At 39.3% G+C, this 24,028-nt stretch overlaps 2 protein-coding genes across 6 annotated transcripts in view; one reads left to right on the top strand and one right to left on the bottom strand.

Annotated features, from left to right (window-relative positions):
* zgc:113423 overlaps positions 1-10,232 on the top strand; it is a 14,829-nt gene extending 4,597 nt beyond the window's left edge. Inside the window, 8 exon segments of one of the 3 annotated variants that reach the window (NM_001030233.1) lie at positions 1,505-1,597; positions 1,774-2,098; positions 3,892-4,095; positions 5,626-5,747; positions 6,672-6,873; positions 7,269-7,472; positions 9,114-9,240; positions 9,242-9,782. In NM_001030233.1, coding sequence (NP_001025404.1) covers positions 1,505-1,597; positions 1,774-2,098; positions 3,892-4,095; positions 5,626-5,747; positions 6,672-6,873; positions 7,269-7,472; positions 9,114-9,240; positions 9,242-9,254 — 1,290 coding nt within the window. In that variant the 3' untranslated portion in view covers positions 9,255-9,782. 3 annotated transcript variants of the gene reach the window in all.
* On the bottom strand, positions 9,599-19,202 carry si:zfos-905g2.1. Of its 3 annotated transcripts, none has more exons than XM_087306368.1 (10): positions 18,810-19,202; positions 16,364-17,449; positions 15,559-16,312; positions 15,341-15,403; positions 14,770-14,829; positions 14,117-14,161; positions 12,077-12,479; positions 10,473-10,691; positions 10,017-10,153; positions 9,599-9,893 (listed from the first exon to the last, which is right to left on the bottom strand). In XM_087306368.1, the coding sequence occupies exons 3-9, from the start codon at positions 15,766-15,768 to the stop codon at positions 10,032-10,034; spliced, it is 1,122 nt and encodes a 373-aa protein (XP_087162494.1). In that variant the 5' UTR covers positions 15,769-16,312; positions 16,364-17,449; positions 18,810-19,202; the 3' UTR covers positions 9,599-9,893; positions 10,017-10,031. The 3 variants fall into 3 exon arrangements, with proteins under 3 accessions (XP_087162494.1, XP_087162492.1, XP_087162493.1); XM_087306366.1 differs by having other exon boundaries at positions 15,559-15,717; positions 17,310-17,449; XM_087306367.1 differs by having other exon boundaries at positions 15,559-15,717; positions 17,316-17,449.
* Positions 19,203-24,028: the final 4,826 nt, after the last annotated feature.

The raw sequence follows: 24,028 nt of genomic DNA, 5'->3' as shown, positions 1-24,028 counted from the left end.
AATGTGAATGGTCAGATGACTCTTCTTTGCTCTGATTGGTCAGATGACTCTTCTCTGCTCTGATTGGTCAGATGACTCTATTGTGTTCTGATTGGTCAGATGACTCTTCTTTGCTCTGATTGGTCAGATGACTCTTCTCTGCTCTGATTGGTCAGATGACTCTATTGTGTTCTGATTGGTCAGATGACTCTATTGTGTTCTGATTGGTCAGATGACTCTTCTTTGCTCTGATTGGTCAGATGACTCTATTGTGTTCTGATTGGTCAGATGACTCTTCTTTGCTCTGATTGGTCAGATGACTCTATTGTGTTCTGATTGGTCAGATGACTCCTCTCTGCTCTGATTGGTCAGATGACTCTTTTGTGTTCTGATTGGTCAGATGACTCTTCTTTGCTCTGATTGGTCAGATGACTCTATTGTGTTCTGATTGGTCAGATGACTCTTCTTTGCTCTGATTGGTCAGATGACTCTATTGTGTTCTGACTGGTCAGATGACTCTTCTCTGCTCTGATTGATCAGATGACTCTACTGTGTTCTGATTGGTTAGATGACTCTACTCTGCTCTGATTAGTCAGGTGACTTTTCTCTGCTCTGATTGGTCAGATGACTCTTCTCTGCTCTGATTGGTCAGATGACTCTACTGTGTTCTGATTGGTCCGATAACTGTGCTCTGATTGGTCAGATGATTTAACTCTAATCTGATTGGTCAGATGATTTTATTTTGCTGTGATTGGTCAGCTGTTTTACTTTGCTATGATTGGTCAAACTCTCTAATCTGTTCTGATTGGGCAGGTGATTAGTCTTTGCTCCGATTAGTCTGATAGTTTTACTTTAATCTGATCGGTCAGATTTTTCTACTGTGATTGGTCATATGCACTATTCTGCTGTGATTGGTCAAATGGCCCCACTCTACTCTGCACTAAATGGTATACTATGCTCTGATTGGTCGGATGACCCTACTCTGCTCTGATTGGTCAGAGGCTCTGCTGTACTGTGATTTGTCGGATGCTCTACACTGAATGTTCTACTCTGATTGGTTAAATGATTCTACTCTGCTGTGATTGGTTAGATGACTCTTCTCTGCTCTGATAAGTCAGCTGACTGTACTCTGCTCTGGTTGATTAGGTCATTTTACGCCACTCTGATTGGTCAGATGCTGTACTGCCATTGTGTCTAAAATTAAACCATTACCATGCATATATATTTCAGCTCTTCCGATATAACAGTGTGCAAGCATTTTCCCGCAGGGTTTAAGAATTAAAGAAGACATTGTAAAGGTCTCAGGCTAGCATTAGCAGATTCATTATTAACCTCTTTATGTTTGTGCAGCAAGTAAGACTGAAGTTACTGCAGATTGATCTTGCAGAATCACTTCCTTCTGTTTCATCTTTCCAGACCCTTAATATTCACCCACAGCTTCAGGCTCAGATTAGACGCGTTTTTTACTCTGAATTTCAAGCTAAGATTTAATAGAAAATGCTCAGAGTCAGATGTCTCTGTGCAGATTACATATGGAGCTATTTTGAAACTGGATGAGAAGTTTGAGATGCTTCAAGCGAAAGTAGCCAGCATCCAGAACCCGACTGTTCCTGCTCAGGTAAATATCACACAGTATTATTACACTGCACTCGCACATTATACAGCACTCACACACAGTGTGAAAGAATTATTCACCCTCCTGCGACATATTTATTCTTTTTCAAATAATTCAAGGGATTTCTCACTGTGTTTGTTCTTCTGGAGAAGGTCTTATTTGTTTTATTTCGGTTTCAGAAGGTGCATTTGTCCTCCAGCAGCTCTCAGGCCAAGAGTGACTCCGGGATCAATTCGGACTCCCCTATGCCTCACCTGGTCCACATCTCCTCCACTCCTCCTCTTTCCGCCACGGAGAGCAGGAAGCCTCCACCACTTTCTCCAGGCCCAGCAGTGCCCAGTCCTCCACCACTGCTCCACCAGTCCCGCATCTCCACCGCTCCAGATCCACTGCAGAGGAAGAAAATGAGTCTGATCCAACAGCATCTGCAGCGAGTCAAGAGCCGAGATGAAGAAAACTCAGAGATCAGAGGCTCCGATTCTGCTGCACATCAGGACAATACAAGTATGAGATGGGTTTTTCCTGAAAACAACACACTCTTACTGGGGAAGACGGTACATATGATTTGCTTTTTAGTGACTATAGAATGGGGAAAATAAGTATTGAACACACAGAGGAAAATAAATCTGAGGAATATTTCCAGTAGCTTGTTGAATCTATGCCACCAAGCATTAAGACAGTTCTGAAGGCAAAAGGGGGTCTAGACCGGTACTAGTGTATATGGGTTTTATTTCAACAAAGTTATTAAAGGGTCACGAAACACCAAAACACATGTGTTGAGCTGTTGACCTTAAAGGGCCATGAAGCCCCCTCGTTTCAGCAGGGTGTTTTCACACCTCTACTTTGGAAAAAGTCAGAAAAGTGGGCGTGTCCAGCTGTGTTTAGGGGGGAGTGTCGGAGGAACTAAAGTGGGATGGTGTGGGAGTGTCTATTTGTGCACACGCGAGTTTCAGAGTCAAAATACACACACCCACAGAGGAGTAAGTGATGGTGTTTAACCTACATGGACATCTGTAGTCGGATTATTTGCCAAATTATTAAATGTTGGACTTTAACTGCAGTTTGGCTCTTTCATTCAGGGAATTCATTCATGCCTCTCGCGACAAACAAGATATTTGATTCGAGGATCTGCTGCAAGCGTGTATTTTTCATACAATGTTTGATACCGCACGGCGAATGAGAGAAAAAAAACTCAGCATTTCCCGGAAACTTAGATGCACACGGCAGGTAGAGTCAGAAAGCCGCGTGTGTTATTCCAGTCACTAAATGCGGTGCTAACATTTCTGCACTCAGTGCAATAGTTAACTTAATTCGATACGAACAAACTGAATAAGCAAAGAGCACTGGTCGCTCACTTACCAAATCTGTAGACACAGGACAATCACCAGCAACTAGAGCCGCGTCTTTATTAAGAGGAGACGACAAGCGAATCCAGATTTCAGCGTTTGCAGATGAGAACAGCTCTCAGGTAAACAATAATCCTCCTTAGACACGTAAGTTATTGTTGTCGAGCGTCGCGTACACTGTTAATCCACACGTGACTCCAGCTGCGCTCTCACAGAGAGAAAATGAAAACGAAACTTAACGGCAGCAAACTATAAAAGCAACACTTCACGCTTGTTTTGCCAACACAACGTGGCGTCTCTGTCGTCTAAACACTGTGACACTAATGAATATTAATGAAGTTGCACAATAGAGCGCGCTGATTGGTTTGAACCAAGCCTTACTCATGCATTAATGCAGCACACTGTAAGACGTAATAAGACTCACTCTGGCACAGACGTCCAGTCTGCACGCTGGAATACACGCTATTATGTCATGACCGTGACGCAGCTTCAAAAATTAGTTTCAAACCGGAAGTACGAATTTGCCTGAAATAACGCAAAAACAACCAATTTACACTTTTTAGTGAAATATAGGTGTCCTAATAGTGTTTTTAGCAGTGTGGGACACATATACCACTGTCAACAGCTCAACACATGTGTTCTGGTGTTTCGTGACCCTTTAAGGGCCCAGTGCAAAAAAACAGCAACAACCTTTTCCCAGCAACAATACAGACACTTCAGACAGCTGTAATAAATACTCCGATAAGTGTTTTGAGCTGAAACTTTACAGACACATTCTGGGGACACAAAAGACTTAAAATTAATATGAAAAAAGGGGTAACCTATGTGCCCTTTAAATAAAAAAAATAAAAAAAACAGTCAAAATGACCATCTTGGTAGTTCTAGTGTTACTCATGCATTAACATTAATCCACATTACTGCCTTCACCGTTGTCTGTTTGTCCTGTCGCAGGTTGTCTGGGGAGCTCTGAAAGAAAGGTGTTCATCTCCAGCTTTATTCTGCAGCGGGCTGGTAAAATGACGCGGCCGAGTGCTGCGGTGCGCTATCTCTCACGAAACATCTTCACGACGAAGGAGCTTTCCCAAAGCAGCACCACTGGAAACCCCAGCAGATGCCTGCTGAGACTCGACACAAACAAGGTCGACGCCATCAGAGGTGAGGCGTTTATTATATCTGTGCTGATCTCCTGTTTCAGAGCGGAAGATAAAATAAAAATGTGTATGATGAGACACATTAATGGACCAAGCAGAGCTTCCAGCACACTGAGGAAAATCTGTAATGTTGTTCTGCTGATTATAAAACCCTCAGCCCTCCGTCCATCCGTCATCACAGTGCTTCAGTATTGTTATTCTTATATATATATATATATATATATAATATTCTACAGGATGGGCCATGTATATGGATACACCTTAATAAAATGGGAATATTTGGTTATATTAACGTCCTGTTTGTGGCACATTAGTATGTGAGGGGGCAAACTTTTCATGTTGGGTAGTGACCATGGTTTCCATTTTAAAGTCGGCCATCTTGGATCCAACTTTAGTTTTTTTCAATAGGAAGACGGTCATGTGACACATCAAACTCATTGGGAATTTCACAAGAAAGATAATGGTGTGCTTGGTTTTAACGTAACTTCATTCCTTTATGAGTTACTTACAAGTTTCTGACCACTTATAAAATGTGTTTAATGAGCTGCCTGTTGAGTTGGATTGTCAATGCAACCCTTTTCTCCCACTCTTCACACACTGACAGCAACACCGCAGGAGAAATGCCAGCACAGGCTTCCAGTATCCGTAGTTTCAGATGCTGCACATCTTGTATCTCTTATAATGAAAGCATTTGACTACTTTCCTAACGTTTTATGTTTATTTAGGACAAAATTAGATGTGTTTGAAAAAAAAAACCTACCAAGATCGATATCTTTAGATGTTATTATTGTTAATTATGTGTATATGTCTGTTCAAACACGCACCCAAAACCTGTGTACAGAATCCAGTTGGCAAATGGTGTCTATTGAACACTATGGAGCGCGTCAGCTGACTGTCACGCACTGCTATATGACTGCTTTGAGGATTGCATAGGAGGGGTGACGGCTCCTGTAATGAAAAGGAAAAGGAATCCTGACGTTTTTATATTTATTTCAAAGTGTTTTCATGCTAAAATAAAATGAAAGCACAGAAGACTCACATTTAAGAGCAAGGCGCGACCCCTGGTGGTTCGGAAGTATGGGTTGTGTATAGGGAGGATCAACTCTTTAATGTTTATTCCCACCCTTCAGAGAAAGAAAAAAAAATATGGGAAAATACCTTTAAGGGATGATAGCAGAATAGAACTGTAAAATACGGGAGAATCCCGGGAAAAACGGGAGGGTTAACAAGTATACATCCAGGACTGAGTTTGTACACCTCTGGCATAGGACATTAGTCTTGTTTTTGAATCCACTATGCTGACACACAGGCATCTGTAGCTCCGCCCTCTTCTAAAAAGAGCACAATCTCATTTGCATTTAGAGTTAGAGGACATTATCTGTGTGCTATTTTGAGCTGAAACTTCACGACACACACTCTAGAGACATCATGTTGTAAAAAGGGCGTTTTATGTTTTATGAACTCAATTTTATCTATAAATGGAGTTTACTTGACTGAGTCACTGCTTTTAACACACTGTTGATGATTTCCTCAGAGTGGGCGGTAAAGCGGTACCCAAAGTTTGACCTTCGTGAGAGTGGCAAAGACTGGAAAGTGTGTCTGGCTGTCATCAACTCGACCGCACGCTACTATCGGTTCATGGACAAGACACGCAGGGTGAGAATGACAGAAACTCTTCTAGATGCATTCACAAAAATGATGATTTGTTAATGCAAATAAAAATATAACGCCAAACAGATTTCTCCAAACTGTTTTTAATATACAGTCGTGTGAAAAAGTTTGGACCCCCTAAGATTTTTTTTCCATGTTAAGACAAATAATTGTCTGATCTTTGGCAGGTCTTAAATGTTGTAAATAAACAGCCAAGTGAACAGACAGAAATAAGTCAGGCTTATCAAATAAAACTCAATAAAATAAATTAAAATGAACAGAAATAAGTCAGACAGTGCCAGTCAAACACTGAACTAAAGAGTGACGAGTGTGTTGGTCTAGTTTATTAATATATTCTGTTACAGAAAACCATAAAATTCAACCTTTTCATGATTGTCTTTTATAATATACAGTTAAAGTGATTCCCAAATGATGTTGAACAGATTCAGGGATTTCTCACAGTGTTTCCTCTAATATTTCTTCTTCTGGAGAAAGTCTTATTTATTTTATTTGGGCTAGAATGAAAGCAGTGTTTAATAGTGTTAAAGTCATGTTAAGCTCAATATTATTCACCCCTTCAGCAATATTAGTGTTGGATTGTCTCCAGTACAAACCACTGTTATACAATGACTTGCCTAATTACCCTAACTTTACCCTAATTACCCTAGTGAAGCCTTTACATGTCACTGTAAGCTGAACACTAGTGTCTTGAAGAATATCTAGTCTAATATTATGTGCTGTCATCATGGAGAAGAGAAAATAAATCAGCTATTAGAGATGAGTTATTAACACTATCATGATTAGAAATGTGCTGAAGGAATCTTCTGTTAAACAGAAATTAAAGGAATAAAATATTGAGAATTGACTTCACGTGTTGTTCTGATGAACGGTATTTTGCCTGAGAGTCTAAGTCAGTGTTGTGTTTCTCAGCTGAAGATGAGAGAACAGGCCCTCTCAGACATGCGATCTCCGGTGTGGTCAGAACCGGCGGCTGTATCCTCTGTGTGTGCAGCGACCGCAGAGATAGACGTTGAGTTGTCTGACAGCGACAGCGAACACAAACAACCCAAACTGCTGGTCAGTCCGGTGACCCAAGACTACGAGACTCCTGCAGACTGGGACGCCGACAGCGGTCAGTGAAAAAAAAAAAAACGAGTTTCTGTCTTGTTTCTAGTGCAAATATAGTGGATATATCAGGGTTCACACTGCACTGCAAATAACGCTTAGATCTTAGATTTTTGACTTGTTTGTAGTGCAAATATCGAACAATTCTTAAATCAAGAAGCATTTCCAAGACAAGTGTAATTTCAGAAATTAAGTGAGTTTTGAATTAAAACAAGCTAAATAATCTACCAATGGGGGAAGCGAAATCATCATATTTAAAGAAAGTAGATTATTATAGTTAGATTAGTTCCAGACAGCCAAGTAATAAAGATTAATTATTATCCAGCCCTGTTTATTTTTCAATTTGTCCTGAAACAGCATTCAGGGACACTGTTATCAGTCGTGTTCTGCTCCTCTGATTAGTGTATCTGGGTCCGCCTCATCGGGGAGTGAAGGTTCCAGAGTTTGCCCTGTCTGCAGCACATCTGCGCACACGTCCTGAACTCGTGGCTCGATACCTCATCAGATTCATCTTCCCCGAGGACGTTCTGGTGAACAGTAATGTTTACGGCGGGGTGCGGCGCGGCATTCACGCTCTCGACCACAACAAGATCTCTGCACTGCGAGGTGAGATGCTCCATTAGCCCTTGGGTGCTGTTGGGGATGCTCCTTTGGCCACAGCTAGCTAGTCAAGTAGGGATGCTCTGATCGATCAGCCGATAATCACATTTCTTCTGGCCGATCTCATGAACCGATCGCAGGTGTTTGTTTACAAGCAGAGGAAGATGCCCGTGCGCACCTGGGTTATACAGATAGCAGCACTACAACGTGAGAGTAGGTAAATGATGCGTGGGGGCATAAGCGATCGATGTGCTTGCGTCACAGCGACTTCTGTTTATTGGCATGACTCGGGCGAGTGATAATCTCCTGCAGCCACTGTATATCCAGTGTTTTGAGCTGCTGTGACGTGAACGGAGCAATCAGCTCCATCTTGTGTCCACTGTATGAGCTCACCCGGAAGCTCCACCAGTCTCCCGCATAATATGTATTATTTAATATCTACTATTAAGTTGCTTCTGTCAGCATTCAATGGTTATAAGAGACATGTTTAAGATTATATGCAGTAACTAGAACGGTAAAGTTTGTAGACAGACTTTATGGTGTCTTGAGAAAGCCTCGTCTGAAAGCTTGAAGTAGCTTTAAAGTTTAAACAATTGAAGTAGTTTTTAAGAAGTGTGAAACCGTCGGCATAGATAGATAACTACATATATGTCAGCATGTTTCTAGTCTGAATTAGCAGTGTAACCCCGCCGGCTTTACGCCACCCAACCTGCTCTGAGCTGGTATCGAACTGGCGACCTTCTGCACGGGAGTCGGTTGCTACTACTTACTACTTCCGGCGAGATTCTAGAGTGCATCCCATGCATGCTGCGCTATCCCATGATGCCCCGCGAGTGAATTCATGAATTGGAGTAAAGCGACGGAAATGACGCAGGTACGTCACGTGACCATGACAAAATGGCGGATGTAGTACATCCGAATTCCATTCATACTTTTCACATTCATACTGTATAGAACGCACTTTTCTAACGGCTGAGTAGTACGTTTAAATTTAAATGCAGTACCTACTGAGTAGTAGGCGGTTTCGGACGCAGCCTCTATAACAGTCTGGCGGAAAGTTATGAGGTCATAAAGTTTGGTCCAATGTTAAGTCAATGGGACTTCTCCGAATTTTCCAGGTCAGTTTTCGGAAAACCGTAATTCGGATCAGTCGGAAAAGACATAGCAAGCAGAGTCAGACCAGTTTGAATGTTTGGTGTTAGTTTGGTGGTTGTAGTTTGAACGGTCTAGGAGGAGATGCGTATAGAATTTAGTCTCAGAAGAAGACGATGACGAAAGAATAATATGTTTATTTAATATACGTTTAATACTTTCTCAAGCCACCATATAAATAATGTATAGGGTTATATGCAGCATCCTTAGTTTATTCTTTTAGGTAAGGAGAGATCTTCACTGAACTATCATACTAAGAGTAAACATGCTTTATGCAATGGCAAAGTTACAAAGCTTGAAGCATCAGAATCGGTATCAGCCAATCACCATGACAGGGGATCGGTACTCAGTATCGCCTGCAGAAATCCTGATCGGAGCATCCCTATTGTAAAATAATGGCACTTTTAGCCGAATGTGTTTTTTTCAGTAATTTTGATTAGCCATTAGCTCTGTTTTCAACATTTTGTAAGCTCTGTCACTTCTCATCCTCCTCAGAGCACCTGTCGGAGCGTTTCCCTTGGATGAAGCTGCAGGAAGATGGAAGTGACTGGAAGGTTTGTGTGGGCTCTATAAACAGCGCCATACGCAAGTTTCGATACGAACGCAAGATGGGCAAAAAAAAAGAGTATGCGCTAGCCTCGAGTACGCCAGCACATCCATTACAGACCTGGAGGTGAAATCTTCATTTGCAGAAGTGTTCGTGGCATTCTGCTGGCTTCGAGAACACTTTAGTTTAGCTCACAATTCATGCTAATAATAAAAATGATCTTATTCTAATCAAATCCTAAACCCAACTTCTATCTTAGTAACTATTAATTAGCTGCTAATTAGTGGTGTATTACGCTAGCAGTGTTAGTTAATGGTTTAATACTGTGGATTGTGACCTAAACTCAAGTGTTATTATTGTTTTAGTCCAGAATGTGTTGAATTATTTGGTTTATAATTCATTACTTGAATATTTGTAATTTGCAACAGACAAATCAAAGCAAAGAATTCTTTATTAGGCAAAATGGTTAGGCAGTAGACATCAGCATTTAGGATGTTTAAACAACAAAATAATATATTGATTTATTAAGAACAAAAGAAGTATTAATAATATATATTATGTACGCCAAACTTTTCTTTTTTATTGTGTTGCGATTAGCAGAACACAACAATAAACAAACGTAAAAAAACAGTTGTCTGCGCTTCAAGTCTGAGGTCAGAGTTAACACATGTCACTAAAGCTGTCAGGATTAAAAGCACACACAGACCCTCATTTCTTCTGTCGCCAACCTGAAATGAAGCACAGTAACACGGTTTAATGGATCATACTTTTTAACCGATGGTGTTTTCTTGCCAATTAAACTTCTGAGGTTGGATATATCCTAGCACTAGCAGAGGTCATGGAGAACGCACCTCGTTTGGCGGAGGTCATGTTTTTCCAGCGGTTTTCTTGAGGTTTTTGGTGATGCTATTGATCACCCCAAGACACTGCGCCCACGCCACACCGCGCACACTGACGTCAAACTGGGGGAACATCTCTGCCAGAAACTCTAAACACACACACACACACACACACACACACACACACACACACACACACACACACACACACACACACACACACACACACACACACACACACACACACACACACAATTAAAAAATGACTACATCAAATCATCATCAATTGTGACCCTTCAGTTTAATTAAACATTCTGAATTGGAACAAAAGCTTCATTCACATTAGTTTTAACTGTTTAAATGCTTGTGCACTGGGATTAAAACTGCTATGCTTAGAAATGTGTTGGAAAAAATATATATGTAGGAGGGCGAATAATTGAGTCTTCAACAGGAAGAGGCTATATTCACCTCGAAGGGCCTCAATCTTGTTGGGGTCGAGCTGCTGGATGCCTTTCTCAGGGTTTCCGGTGACGGCGCTGCAGGACAGTGTGCTGATGGGGAAAATAGAGTAAAGCACAGGAGCGACTGCTTTCTGGGGCTCCGTCTCCTTAAACACCTCCTTATACACACACTGCGGGATCCACACCTTACGCAGAGAGCTCCCAATCATCACTGAGGGGGGGAAAGCTAAAAGAAGATATCCATTAATCAGTTTCTTTATAGTGATGGGGTGCTCGGATCATTATACCGACTCTGACAATTGAGGATTGAGGACCACACTGCTAAAAACACTATTAGGACGCCTATATTTCACTAAAAAGTGTAAATTGGTTGTTTTTGCGTTATTTCAAGCAAATTCGTACTTCCGGTTTGAAACGAATTTTTGAAGCTGCGTCACGGTCATGAGATAATAGTGTGTATTCCAGCGTGCAGACTGGACGTCTGTGCCAGAGTGAGTCTTATTACGTCTTACAGTGTGCTGCATTAATGCATGAGTAAGGCTTGGTTCAAACCAATCAGCGCGCTCTACTGTGCAACTTCATTAATATTCATTACTGTCACAGTGTTTAGACGACAGAGACGCCACGTTGTGTTGGCAAAACAAGCGTGAAGTGTTGCTTTTATAGTTTGCTGCCGTTAAGTTTCGTTTTCATTTTCTCTCTGTGAGAGCGCAGCTGGAGTCACGTGTGGATTAACAGTGTACGCGACGCTCCACAACAATAACTTACGTGTCTAAGGAGAATTATTGTTTACCTGAGAGCTGTTCTCATCTGCAAACGCTGAGATCTGGATTCGCTTGTAGTCTCCTCTTAATAAAGACGCGGCTCTAGTTGCTGGTGATTGTCCTGTCTCTACAGATTTGGTAAGTGAGCGACCAGTGCTCTTTGTTTATTCAGTTTGTTCGCATCGAACTAACTATTGCACCGAGTGTAAACAAGTTAGCACTAAAACCAAGCTATAACCTCGTGTTGGATTTTGTGACTGGAATAACACACGCGGCTTTCTGACACTACCTGCCGTGTGCATTAAAGTTTCCTGGAAAATTGCTGAATTTTTTTTCTCTCATTCGCCGTGCGGTATCAAACATTGCATGAAAAATACACGCTTACAGCAGCTCCTCGAATTAAATATCTTGTTTGTCGCGAGGGACATGAATGAATTCCCTGAATGAAAGAGCCAAACTGCAGTTAAAGTCCACCATTTAATAATTTGGCAAATAATCCGACTACAGATGTCCATGTAAACCCAGTCACATTGTCCGCTGTGTGTGTGTGTGTGTGTGTTTTGACTCTGAAATTCAGCGTGCCCAAATAGACACTCCCACACCATCCCACTTTAGTTCCTCCGACACTCCCCCCTAAACAGAGCTGGACACGCCCACTTTTCTGACTTTATCCAAAGTAGAGGTGTGAAAACACCCTGCTGAAACGAGGGGGCTTCATGGCCCTTTAAGTCTGGGCTGATTATTAAATGTCGTTGGGATAAAACACACACACATTTTCATCTAGTATAGTTTGCTCTGCTGCTTTCATCCATATATATTTTATGCATGAAGTCTGTTGTTATCTTACCTTTGCGGTCCTCTTGTTCATGCTTTGGATCAGATTCCTCTTTCTCTCTGTGCACATGAGCCGAGCTTTTCTTTCTCTTCTGCGGCTGCTCAAACTCAGCGTGAGCCCACGAGTCCTGCTTTATTATCGGAGAGGGCTGTGTGTGATCAGTGCTCATCTGATCTGGTTTTGTTACGAGTGCAGTGTTTTCAGGAGTATGTTGGTGTGTTCTGGTGCCGCCTCGTCCCCGCCGGCCACGTCCTCTGCCCCGGCCTCTGCCGCGTCCCGTTCTGCCGCTGCTGTTTTCCGCCCCGTCTGCTGCCCGTTTCCAGGGAGGATCCCAGCGGGAGTTTCTGTGCACTGGTGGGCCGAGACGCTGCGCTAAATCCCAGGATAGATGCTCTTCTTCAGCCGCTGCAGACGCCTGGTACGGAACAACAAGGTTTATTCATTTAAAGTAAAGAATGTATTATTGATTAGGGGCGAAGCAGTGGCGCAGTAGGTAGTGATCCTCGGCTCAGTTGGCGTTTCTGTGTGGAGTTTGCATGTTCTCCCTGCGTTCGCGTAGGTTTCCTCCAAGTGCTCCGGTTTCCCCCACAGTCCAAACACATGCGGTACAGGTGAATTGGGTAGACTAAATTTTCCGTGGTGTATGAGTGTGTGTGTTTCCCAGAGATGGGTTGCGGCTGGAAGGGCATCCGCTGCGTAAAAACGTGCTGGATAAGTTGGCGGTTCATTCCGCTGTGGCGACCCCGGATTAATAAAGGGACTGAGCCGACTAGAAAATGAATGAATGAATAAATGAATGTATTATTGATTAGCAGGGCTAGACAAATATATTTACATTTATATACATATTTTGACTCAACGAAGGGCTAAAAATATGGATTCATGCAGAATGATTTAGGGCAGGGGTCACCAAACTTGTTCCTGGAGGGCCGTTGTCCTGCAGATTTTACCTCCAACCCTAATCAAACACACCTGAACAAGCTAATCAAGCTCTTACTTGGTATACTTGAAACATCCAGGCAGGTGTGTTGATGCAAGTTGGAGCTAAACCTTGGAGAGACACAGGCCCTCCAGGACCAGGATTGGTGATCCCTGATTTAGGGAGTTTAATAATTAAAACCTTCAAATGTGAAATAAAAAATAATATTTGTGAAAGGTTTACAATGCAAATCTAATTTGTTTTGTGAAACAATAGATCTACTAAAAGACAGATACTATTACTTTACAAACTGTTCTGTAAATAATTCATATAAACATTTGCATATTAATTAATATCATAACTGTAATTAATATGAAACGGAATAAATAAACATATATTTACACACTTTTACTTAAGTTAATAAATAGGCTCACTGAGGGGAATCTGGATTTATGAGGAATGATTTTGAGAGTACAAACTTGTTTTAATCAAGATGAGTCTTTGCTGAGGCCAGCTTCCAGCCCACCGCTGAGACTGAAGCTCTGCACAAGACTTTTGGCCAGCGGAGAAATTAAAATGGTCGTGCCGAACTGAGTCTGCTTCTCTCAAGTTTTTTTTTTTCTTCACTCTCCTATTGGTAAAGTTTTTTTCCCTCTCCGCTGTCGCCACTGGCTTGCATGGTTCAGGATCTGAAAAGCTACTCATCGATGGATTTGCTCTTCAGTGTTTGAACTCTCAGTAATGACTTTAAACCACACTGAACTGAGCTAAACTGAACTGAACTTAAACACTAAAAATCTGAACTACACTGTTCAATTTACTATGACCATTTATGTGAAGCTGCTTTGACACAATCTACATTGTAAAAGCGCTATACAAATAAAGCTGAACTGAATTGAATCCGTTTACAAGTAAAAGCACACATTTTTAAACTACTTAGTAAAGTACAACTCATGAGGAAAACTAAAGTATAGTAATCTGTATAAATCTAAATTGCAATTGGTTAATTTACACCACTGCATGTGCATTAATTATGCATCATTTACTTTAATTACTCTATTAACAATTAACATCTATTAACATGGAACATATGGACACCTTAAGATAAAGTGATCAATTCTTTATGGACAAACCTTTGGAGCTTTCTTCCTCCTTGCTGTACCTCTTGCTGAGGATGACTGTAGAAGTAGAGAAAGAAAACTAACAAGAGCCTCAGATAAAATATGCAAGCAGTTAAAAAAAAAAAAAAGGTTAGGGCTGCACAACACATCGCATAATTATTACAGCAATATATGCACTATACATTTGGCAGATGTATCAAACTTATTTTTTGGCATTAAATGTTCATCTAAATCTGACAAATCAGATGAACACAGGGTGAAAATTCACACTAATGGGTGCAGTCGAGACGAGAGAGAGAAGAGAATATCTGCTGAGGGTTTCACTTATTCATGTTCATGTATTAAAGTCTAGATGTTTGCACCTCCACTGTTTTTTTAGTCTTAATTAGATCTGAAAAATCTCTTTCACCTGTTTATTTTAATATCAATCAAAAAAAATAAATGAACTAAAAACAGCTAATGAAAACAGCATTATTATAGGGAAATGCTTCATGGTAGGAAATATAGTCATCACAACACTCAACAACTATAAAGCATATTTAACCAGTATCATGCAGCCCTAATAGAGGTTATGCTATAATGCAGTGTGTAAAATAAAGTTGAGCTTGATTGTTCTAGTTCACCCACATTTCTGTGAGCTGTGGATCATTAACGGTGTATAATACCTCACTGGACATCTGTCTGTCAATCTTCTGCTCGAGCCTCTGCACCGCTGCATGCAGGAACTGCAAAAGTCAACAAACCGCTGACATCATTCACAGGCCAGGAGTCTGTTCTTGGTTAACCAGGTTATGATTCGTATAATCAAATATGTAGGTGTAACGATCTTTGAAACCAAATGGATGCATTAAAATATTGGGTTACTTTCCTAAAGGGTAACTAGTTGCGTTACTCAGTTACTTTTGTGTTACTTTATCTGACCTGTCTGAGGCTTTACCTCTTTCAGAACTTGCAAGTTTTCTTTTCTTTTAACAGAGGTGCTATAACCTTCATTAAAACACATCAAAAACTAATAATGTAGGATAATGTTATCATCTTAAAGGTACAGCAGCTATTTTTGCCTCTATTAAACATACAGCACACACAACAGATAGACAGATGTGTAGACAGATACTGTATTTGTATTTTGTTGCATTGAAAATCATAATTGCTTTTTAAGCTGATGATAATGGAGTTAATAAGAGGCTGACTGTGATCCGATTTCTGAATGAGTAAACTGAAAACAGAAGCACTTACCCGACAGTGGTTCAGGACCTCGAGTAGTAAATTCTGCTGATCCTCCCCGACAGCAGATGTGCTCTGGTTTAGGAAATATCAGCACATTCATTAAGGAAACAGGAAACAAATTAAACAGTGAAGGTCAGCTTTACAATTAATGCACAGAGCAGGTGTGTATAAACTAATGCAACTATGACTAGCATGACGGTTAAGGCTTATTCTTAGTCTGCACAAACCTGTACTGGAGCATTTGGAAATACAGGAGGCTCCATCGCAGCTAAAGGGCTGATTGCGGTGGCCAGCCCTGAAATCTCCACAGGACCTCTGGCTGAATCAGACGGAGGCGCAGCTCGGCCAAATGTGTGCTCCTCTGAAGGGACGCCCACGTTCATGTCCTTATTCATAGAAGAGAACCCACATTCACATTCATATGAAAGAATCCACATTCACATTAAGATGCTTATTCATATAAGACCCTCACACAGGTGAGCAGGTTTGACAAACCACCTGTAGAAACATTCTTCTCTCCATACGCACCAGACACTTTACTTTGGCCCCGTTTACACTAATGTATTGTAGTTTTAAAGCACATACGTTAAGGTTACGGCTTACTTCCACACTACCTTGGATTTGTCGAGCCCTGAAAACGGAGCGTTTTGGAAACGCTGAAGAGGCAGTTTTGGTTTTAAAATGCTGCTGCTCCGGGTCAGTGTGGATGGGGGAAACATCTAAAAATGAAGCAGCAGCATTTTTAAAACCAAAAAGGCCTCGTGCATTTTCAAAATGCTCCATTTTCAGGGCTCGGTGACTCTTAGGCAGTGTCGGCGGAAGTCGTAATCGTAGCAAAAAAATTTAGACATCTGGAAACCGAGGCAGGGCTGCAGACATTCGCCTATCTGTCTATTTTTCCTAAATAAGAAGTATACAAAGTTCAGTCCTGCATCCTCTCCTTATAAGTTCAGACTTCACAAGTTCGATATGGAAAACAAACTCAGAGGACACGTCAGGTAAATCTTTAAAGGGAACAGTGTACTGTGTAACGTCATTCGAACCACCCTGCCTACGCTGTTCCGCTTTCTTAACAATAAAATGAAAACATGATATAAGGGACTGCCTTCTTTCATCAACATTAGCAACTCAATAGACATTCCAAGCACAGGATGGGTCCTCCTGGCGTGGCAGAGTTCCTCACAGCTCCAATACACATCTCTGCCATTTGCTTGCAGTAACCAGGTGCATTTCACCATACGCAATTCATCCCCTCGTGATCTTCCTTCATATAAACCTGTCATGTTTGGTGTCATTTGACAGTTTATGATTTCAGCGTTGCACTTATGAAATCATCAGAGACATTGACGTATTTCAATGTACTATCTATTCACCATTGTTGGGTCATGGCCTGAGCAGAGTATGTTAATGTACTTCTCCCCCACTCCACCTCCTCAACTCTGCTCTCATGTCCAGCTGGTTTTGGGGGTTGGTTTTTACTCATGTTTAACAATGCTTTGTTCAGGGTATAAGGAGGAAAGGTAACTGTTGATCGGGGAGAATGGCTTTTACTCTGCATCTCCCAAACACTACTGTGTAGCCTCATCCACTAACTAAGGCGGTTTCACTGTCTTTGTTGCACAGCAGTGCATATGTTACAGCTAAGTTTATTTGTACAGTATATTAGTTTGTTTAAATATAGACAGTAGAATGAATCATGTAACTTGATAAACAACTTTGCCTGCTTTAAGGTGTTGAGATTCTCTCCTTATCAATGATGATAATATCTTTAATGGAGTCAGATAAATAATGTATTTAAACACTCCGTCCTTCAACTGCTGTTTGTTTCTGATTATTGGTTCAGAATAGTAAGCTTCAAGCCTTACACTGATAGTCATCGGCTGACAATATGATTTCTCCATTTGTAATTGGCAAATAATACTTTTCTGAAATTATATTAAGAAGCTGAAAGTCTGAATATAAAACCAAAAGCACAAACCCCTGCCCTATCAGCAGCACTGTTCAGATTTGTCTCCAGCTTTAGTCTCTGCTCAGCCAAAAACGTCTGTCGGCTCTTATTCTGCGCTTTCAAACTCTTCCTGGGCGACTGTTTCGGAGGAGACACTGAATCCTGATCATCTGAAAGAGAAATTAAAGAGGGGCGTCAACGAAAAAATAAGAAATAAATGCAAACTATGGAGGAAGCTATGTATGTGCAAAGATAAAACCAATTTTACCTCAATCAAACACATGCGCTATTGGCCGTGGTGTATGAGTGTGTGTGTGTGTGTTTGAATTTGAGAATATTTGGGTGTTTCCCAGTACTGGGTTGCAGCTGGAAGGGCTTCCGCTGTGTAAAACATGCTGGATAAGTTGGCAGTTCATTCTGCTTTGGCCACCCCGGATTAATTAAGGGACTAAGCCGAAGGAAAATGAATGAATGGTTACAGGTTTCCAACATTTTTCTATTGTGTTCAGTAAAGAAACTCACACAGGTGAAGGGTATGATGAATAGGGGTAAAGTTGGTTTTATATTGGGATATTCAGACTTTCTCCTTAATAATATAATTTCAGAAAAGCAATGTTTACCATTTCTAAACAGGGAAATTATGTTAGCAGCAAATGATTATCAAAGTACAGCATTGTTCACAGTGAACTAGATAGTGTTAATGTTGTTTACAAGTCATACTTGCATGCTAATTCTTATCGAATATTCAAAGTAACACGGTAAACAATACAGAGACTGCTAAATTAACGAATGTGCGAATATAAAAACAACTTTACCTCTGTGTATGATGACAATATTTTCAGTTTTGTGTGAATTGTCCCTATAAATTCTTGATTGTGTGACAAAATTTGAGCACCATTCTTAATTTGAGGAAAACATTTAACGCAAAAAAAACATAAATACATCGTGTATTTTTAAATGCTTTAGCAATATATTGTGGTTGTCAAATTAATTGGTTAATGTGATCAAATACATCTGTAAATCTGATGAGAAATGTTTGCATCTCATCTAACAACCATAACTTTGCTTGTTTATTGGGGTAAAGTTGGTTTTATATTAGCACATTCAGACTTTAACCTTAATATAATGTCAGAAAAAAGATCGTTTACTAATTATAAATAGAGAAATCATATGATCAACCTGACTATCAACGTACAACCTTGTTCACAGTCAAGTCAATAGTGCTAATGTTGCCTTTTAAGTCATTCTTACATGAATACTGAGACTGAATATTCAATATTAAGAGAGTCACATGTTTTGCTCATATTATAATTAATCTGTATTAGTATATTCTTCTTTATTACATGCCAAAATCCTAATGTGCGAATATAAAATCAACTTTACCTCAATCAGTTGTTTAATGAGGGAAAAGGTTAAGTAATCATAAAGCTCTATTCGCTTTTGTAAACCTTTATTAGAATGACTTCATGAGCTAGTGTTGATTATAATGAAGGTAATCTAGAGATGTACGCCTTTAAATTGGACACACACCAGCCAAACCTCGCTCCTGAATATTTCTTCCCACAGTGGAGTCTTCGGATGAGTCTGAAAGCTCTTCTTCATCTTCATCTTCATCTTCCTCACAATCTGAGGACTCGACAGGAGCAAAAATACTGATGTCCATCTCTGGATCTTCATCTTCAAGCTTCACTACGACGAACTGACTGTTTGTGTCCTCTTCATAACAGTTCGAGCAACTCTGAGGGCGAGAATCTGCATCCGAATTAACTTTATCCTTCATTTCGAGAGTCCAGACGCACACTTTTCCTGGAGGAAATACCTATTTGAGCTTCTCAGGTGAGTTAGCGGGTTGTTTTTAAGTTTAACACGCGCTTACGTTTCATGAGGAGCGGAGTTTGCGCGTTTGAGAAGCTGCGGATGGATATCAAAACAACTCCGTTACTCACTTTTATACATTAAGTGATATTAGTATTAGATGTGTCTTTAGTATACATGTGGTGAATGTAATAACTGTTAATCACGAAGATGATTGTTTATCACCTGTGTGGAAATAAGAACATGGAGTGTTTGGCGAATAATTGTGCAGGAAAGGCACTATTTCTTCTTCCGCTTTGCACACATTGATAAGCAGAGCACGAGCGGATAACCCTGCATATAAAAGATGTTATGTGACCAGACGTATAGAGGTAAAGTTGGTCTTGCATTGGGATATTGAGACGTTCTCCTTAATAATATAAGGTCAGAAAAGTATTCACAGTCAAATAGACTGTGTTAATGTTTACAAGTCATACTTGCATGCTAATTCTGATCCAATATTCAAAGTAACATGGTAAACAATATAGAGACTGCTAAATGAACCAACGTGCGAATATAAAACCAACTTTACCTCTATACCAAACGTATGTGACCCAAGGACCACAAAACCAGGTATATATATATATATATATATATATATATATATATATATATATATATATATATATATATATATATATATATATATATTTTTTTTTTTTTTTTTTTTTTTTTTTTTGCAATAGTCAAAAATACTGTATTTGTCAAAATTATTGATTACACTTGAGCCCCTGCCCCTTAGGCTAAAATATCTCTGCACGTCCCTTGTGGGGAGAAGGAAGTATTAGTGACTGGCAGATTTGTGCAAATGTGCCATCGACATGGAGGCATGCATTATAGGTAGAACTGAGACATCTTCTGCAATCAAGATCTTTGATGGTAAGAATGTGTTTATTAGATCAGGTCTCATTCAGCACTTCACCTTCAAGACCAGCAGATGTCGGTGTAAGTACACCAAGCAGAATTTAAAGTGTCATCGGGATATAGAAATCACTTGCTTAAGCCCCCTGTTTATTTTTTTCCCCCAGTTTCTGTTTAACAGAGAGAAGATATTTTCAGCACATTTCTGATCATAACAGTTTCAATAACTCATTCAGAATAATTGATTTATTTTCTCTTTGCCATGATGACAGTAAATAATATTAGACTAGATATTCTTCAAGACACTTCTATACAGCTTAAAGTGACATGTAAAAGCTTCACTAGGGTAATTAGGGTAAAGTTAGGGTAATTAGGCAAGTCATTGTTTAATGATGGTTTGTTCTGTAGACTATCAAAAATATATAGCTTAAAGGGGCTAATAATATTGACCTTAAAATGGTGTTTAAAAAATTCAAAACTGCTATTATTCTAGCCGAAATGATTAAAGATGGATGGAAAATTGCTGCAGGAGGGATATCCTATAAAAGCCTATAGAGATTGTGTGGGCAGAGCTGAAAAGACTTGTGTGAGCAAGACAGCCTACAAATCTGACTCAGTTACAGCAATTCTGTCAGGAGGAATGGGCCAAAATTCCTGCAAACTATTGTGAGAAGCTTGTGGAAGGAGACCCAAAACATCTGACCAAAGTTATACAGCTTAAAAGCAAAGCAAAAAAATACCAAGGAAATGTGTGTAAACTTTTGACTGTCTAGAAATTATTAAAAATTGTCTTTTTGTTCTGGCATTAAGCAAATGTAAATCGTTTAGGTAATCGTGATGGACCTAAAAGAGTAAATGTTTAGTATTATTTACCATCAGGCATTTTTAAATAAATATTTATGCTAAACTTATGCATGGTACTGTATGTGTTCTGCTTTTAACTGTACATATTTTACAGTATAAAGTATTTATTACAGTTCACTATAGCTGATACTACAGTATGCTGCAGCATTCATTAACAAACTTAATGAATAACTTAATCGTAATTGTTGTATTACTATACAGTATAATACAGTAGTATGGTTCAAAAACACTACATTATACTATAAATTACTCATATTTCTTGACGTGGATGTTAAAAGTTGTGTCACAGTGCTTTTATTACTTTTATGAGCAATGTGGCAGCAGATAAATAAAGTATTTGGTTGCAAATGCAATGTACGTCTCAGAATAAAAACACTTGCTGTATCTTTTCATTTATAAAGCTAATTTCTTTGCTCGTTAGTTTTGATGTTTGCCATTGCCGACAGCTATCTGACTAGTTCAGACTGATGAATATGACAAATGCAAAAGATCTTTCAGAGTTATTATACTCACAATCTTAGATAATCTCACCTAATCTCTGTGTGAAGTCAAATTCTGTCAGGATCTGTGATATCAGAGAAGCATGTGGTCGGCCTCACCCTCGTCTCTCAGCATATAAGATGAATAATGCATGCTTTGCCTGCTGTAGTTTTTTCTTTTCTTTCACTTTTTATTTATATTTTGTGCCACTGGAGGTGTGAGAAAACATTAGAAACGTGAAGCGCATTTTACTGTAACTGCAGACAACTGCTGTGATTTCCTCCTCAGTGTCTCTGGTTGAACAATGCTGCAACACAGGCTCATTGAGGGATACATGCTTCAGCCAATTTTGATGAAACCGCAAAAAAAAAAAAAGCTTACAGGTAGTGCTATGACAGCAACCTTTGTTGCATTTCACACTAATGATATTTACAGCAGGCATATTATTGATGAACAATCAAGATTAATTTACTAACATATTGTTTTTTGCAAAAATGACACTGCCCTGTAGTGGATATGTCATCTGCAATCTTCAAAATGTACCCTAAATAACATATTTCACACATGTCAAAATGTAGACAGCGCCCTCTAGAGGATTGGTCATCTGAAACGTACAACAAAACGCACCCTTAGTAGCATATTTCAGACTCATAAAATATAAACGGCGCCCTCTTGTGGATTTGCCATCCGATAGATGATTAAGAATTCCTACCCTCTGAGAATGTCCAAATTTTTCAACTTGACCCTGTTGATAGTAATTTAATTAACTTTAATAGTATTTGTATATATATATAAACACACACACACACACACACAAATGTAGATACAGTTGGCATGTAGTTCCAATGTAACTTAAAATGGTGTGTACCTTAAAAATCAACTAAATGTGTTAAAATGTCCATCAAAATGTAGGACAAAACAAACATTATAAAGGTCAATGGTTATTGGTTTTTAGCTTTCCTTCTTCTGTGTGTGGAATTGATGAAAGAAAAACCCATAAAGGTTTATATCCACTTAAGGAAGAGTAAATAGTGAGTAAATTGTCATGTATAGGTGACATTAAACTGACTATAAGAAACTTTGCAAGTATATGTGGACTTACCATAGCCCTAACCTTAACCTTAAAGACTCTAAATGCTAAAAAAAAATAGTTGTCATGTAGTTGCAATGTAACTTAAGTTCAACTGAATGTGTTAAAGGGACCATCTGAATAAAGTGATGCCAATATTTTGAAGAAAGCTAACCAAGAAAAACAAATACTATAGAAGTCAATGGTTACCGGTTTTCAGATTTCTTCAAAGTTATCTTCTTTTGTGTTGGACAAAAGAAATAAATACCCATAAAGGTTTATAACCACTTGAGGGAGGGTAAATACTGAGTAAATTGTCATCTTTGGTTGACATTACACTGACTATAAGAAATTTTGAACGTATATGTGGACTAACCCTAGCCCTAACCCCAACCTTACAGACTCTAAATGCTAAAAAAAGTTGTCATGTAGTTGCAATGTAACTTAAAATCAACTAAATGTGACCATCAGAATAAAGTGATGCCAATATTTTGAAGAAAGCTGAAAACCGGTAACCATTGACTTCCATAGTAAGAAAAACAAATACTATAGATGTCAAGGGTTACCTGTTTTCAGCTTTCTTCAAAGATATCTTCTTTTGTGTTGGACAAAAGAAATAAAAACCCATTAAGGTTTATAACCACTTGGGGTAGAGTAAATACTGAGTAAATTGTCACTTTGGGTGACATTACACTGACTATAAGAGACTTTGCAAGCATAAGTGGACTAACCCTAGTCCTAACCTTACAGACTCTAAATCAGTGGTCACCAAACTTGTTCCTGGAGGGCCGGTGTCCTGCAGATTTTAGCTCCAACCCTAATCAAACACACCTGAACAAGCTAATCAAGGTCTTACTTGGTATACTTGAAACATCCAGGCAGGTGTGTTGAGGCAAGTTGGAGCAAAACCCTGTAGGGACACCGGCCCTCCAGGACCAGGATTGGTGACCCCTGCTTTAAATGCTAAAAAAATAGTTGGCATGTAGTTGCAATGTAACTTAAAATAAACTAAATGTGACCATCAGAATAAAGTAATGCAAATATTTTGTAGAAAGCTGAAAACCGGTAACCATTGACATCCATGTTACTTGTTTTTCCTGCAATGGAAGTCAATGGTTACCGGTTTTCAAAAATATATATTCTTTTGTGTCTAACAGAAGAAAAAAAAACTCATAAAGGTTTATAACCACTTAAGGGAGGGTATATAGTGAGTAAATTGTCATGTTTGGGTTAAACTGTCCCTTTAAGGCAAAAGAAAATGGAAGGTTATGTTTTTAGTTAGTGTTAAACCTGAACAAGCTGACATTTTAACGGTCTGACATGACAGTTTCACTCTGACATGACAATCTCTGAAAATAGACCATTATGGTTTATTTTTATAAACCAACAAGGAGATTACTATACTTGTTTAAATAAATAAATAAATTAATTAATGTCAATTGGGTATTTGTGAAAATATGAGGATGACACCATTATTATTTATAACTGTTATATTATAAATTATATTCACTCTTTTCTCTTTTGCTCTATTCTTTTCAGTTTTGTTTTGTTTGTCACTCTAAAATAAATATATTTAATATTTCTAATAAGTTATTTTCTAATAAGTTATCGCCCCAACCCC

The sequence above is a fragment of the Danio rerio genome, chromosome 23 (assembly GCF_052040795.2).
Source record: "Danio rerio strain M-AB ecotype USA chromosome 23, GRCz13ab, whole genome shotgun sequence".
Classification (NCBI taxonomy): domain Eukaryota; kingdom Metazoa; phylum Chordata; class Actinopteri; order Cypriniformes; family Danionidae; genus Danio; species Danio rerio.
Note: the sequence above shows the minus strand (reverse complement) of the source record. Positions and strands in the feature narration are given on the sequence as shown.

What these genes read in the sequence shown, in the direction of transcription:
- si:zfos-905g2.1 (XM_087306366.1), bottom strand. Translation starts at nt 19,059, where the DNA reads ATGAAGGATAAAGTTAATTCGGATGCAGATTCTCGCCCTCAGAGTTGC. An exon ending in TCAGGAGCGAGGTTTGGCTG is followed by an intron (nt 17,450 to 18,809) that starts GTGTGTGTCCAA and finishes TTTCTCTTTCAG; the next exon opens with ATGATCAGGATTCAGTGTCT. An exon ending in AGGTCCTGAACCACTGTCGG is followed by an intron (nt 14,830 to 15,340) that starts GTAAGTGCTTCT and finishes TGACTTTTGCAG; the next exon opens with TTCCTGCATGCAGCGGTGCA.